Here is a 1,076-nt window from a genome sequence, read left to right as displayed (position 1 = left end):
TTCAGGTTTTTTCATCTAAAGAAAAGCAACATTAATTTCTTGACAACCTAATTATGTGTTGACTTGTGTTACACCTCAACTACACATAAATCCAATATTACCATAACATTAGAGCTACACAATATCCAAGAGAAGAGAAAACTTTAACAATGGCTATAATGAAAATATAAAATAAAAGTACTACTTTACAGTTACCATACCAGAACTATATACAACAGTGTTTTTAGAGTTGAATTACCTCTGAGTATCTAATGAGTATATATCTGTTTTGGGAAGTCAGATTGCTTACCATTAAAGAAGCAAAGTATTTTCTATGTAACAGCATTCTGGACTGTAATTGCTGTATCACACAGAAACCTGAGGACAAGAATCTGTTTACAGTGTGCTTAAACAACAGGATTTTGTAGAAAGAATAAATGGATTTGTAGTGTAAACAAACCAAACAGACTTGGAATATTTATTTTAACATTTGGACATATACCTACTTTACAGTACAACAAATTACTTGAAATTTTCTGCTAGTCAATTTTGCCGAACAGTACAAGAACATACAGCTTACAAGCAAGTTTCTGTAACCCTGATCTTCCACATGTTTCTCCATCTTTATTCAAAGAAAACGGCATGACAAGTTTATGTTTGGCTATTAATTTTTTATACTGATACAATACATTGGAATTTTAGTTGCACTTATGAGTAAGAACTGCTGTAGTAAAAAAATTAGGTCTGTGAGGTCTTAGCTTTAACTTTCAGACATGTACCAATACTTCAGTCTAACAAATTCTTTGAAATTTGAATTTTAACATTGTCACTCATACTGTATCTAAGAGCATATTCTGTTCCTATCACAGTGTCAAGAACAAATAATGTGGCTAATAGTAGTAGTAACACATGTTACAATGGAACAGTGTAAATAGGAAGTATGAATCTGTAGCAGAGGAAACAATCAACATCCAAGTATTATTACTGATAAATGTAAGGCTTAAATAAACAATAATAATAATGATTTAGGGTGTAATAAACTATAAACTAACTTTCAAGCAATCAATTTACTTGCAGTGTATGGAAAGAAGAACATT

At 30.8% G+C, this 1,076-nt stretch overlaps 1 protein-coding gene across 1 annotated transcript in view; it reads right to left on the bottom strand.

The window, feature by feature from the left end:
- The window catches only part of LOC106468870 (serine/threonine-protein phosphatase 4 regulatory subunit 2-like), a 49,984-nt gene extending 49,383 nt beyond the window's left edge, over window positions 1–601 (bottom strand). The window contains exons 1-2 of the mRNA XM_013929318.2: window positions 560–601; window positions 290–311 (exon numbers count right to left, since the gene is read on the bottom strand). Coding sequence (XP_013784772.2) covers window positions 290–311; window positions 560–601 — 64 coding nt within the window. The remainder of the gene's footprint in view (window positions 1–289; window positions 312–559) is intronic.
- Window positions 602–1,076: the final 475 nt, after the last annotated feature.

This window comes from Limulus polyphemus, unplaced genomic scaffold (assembly GCF_000517525.1).
Source record: "Limulus polyphemus unplaced genomic scaffold, Limulus_polyphemus-2.1.2 Scaffold3196, whole genome shotgun sequence".
Lineage (NCBI taxonomy): Eukaryota > Metazoa > Arthropoda > Merostomata > Xiphosura > Limulidae > Limulus > Limulus polyphemus.
The sequence above is the reverse complement of the archived record's forward strand: the minus strand, read 5'-3'. Positions and strand labels throughout refer to the sequence as shown.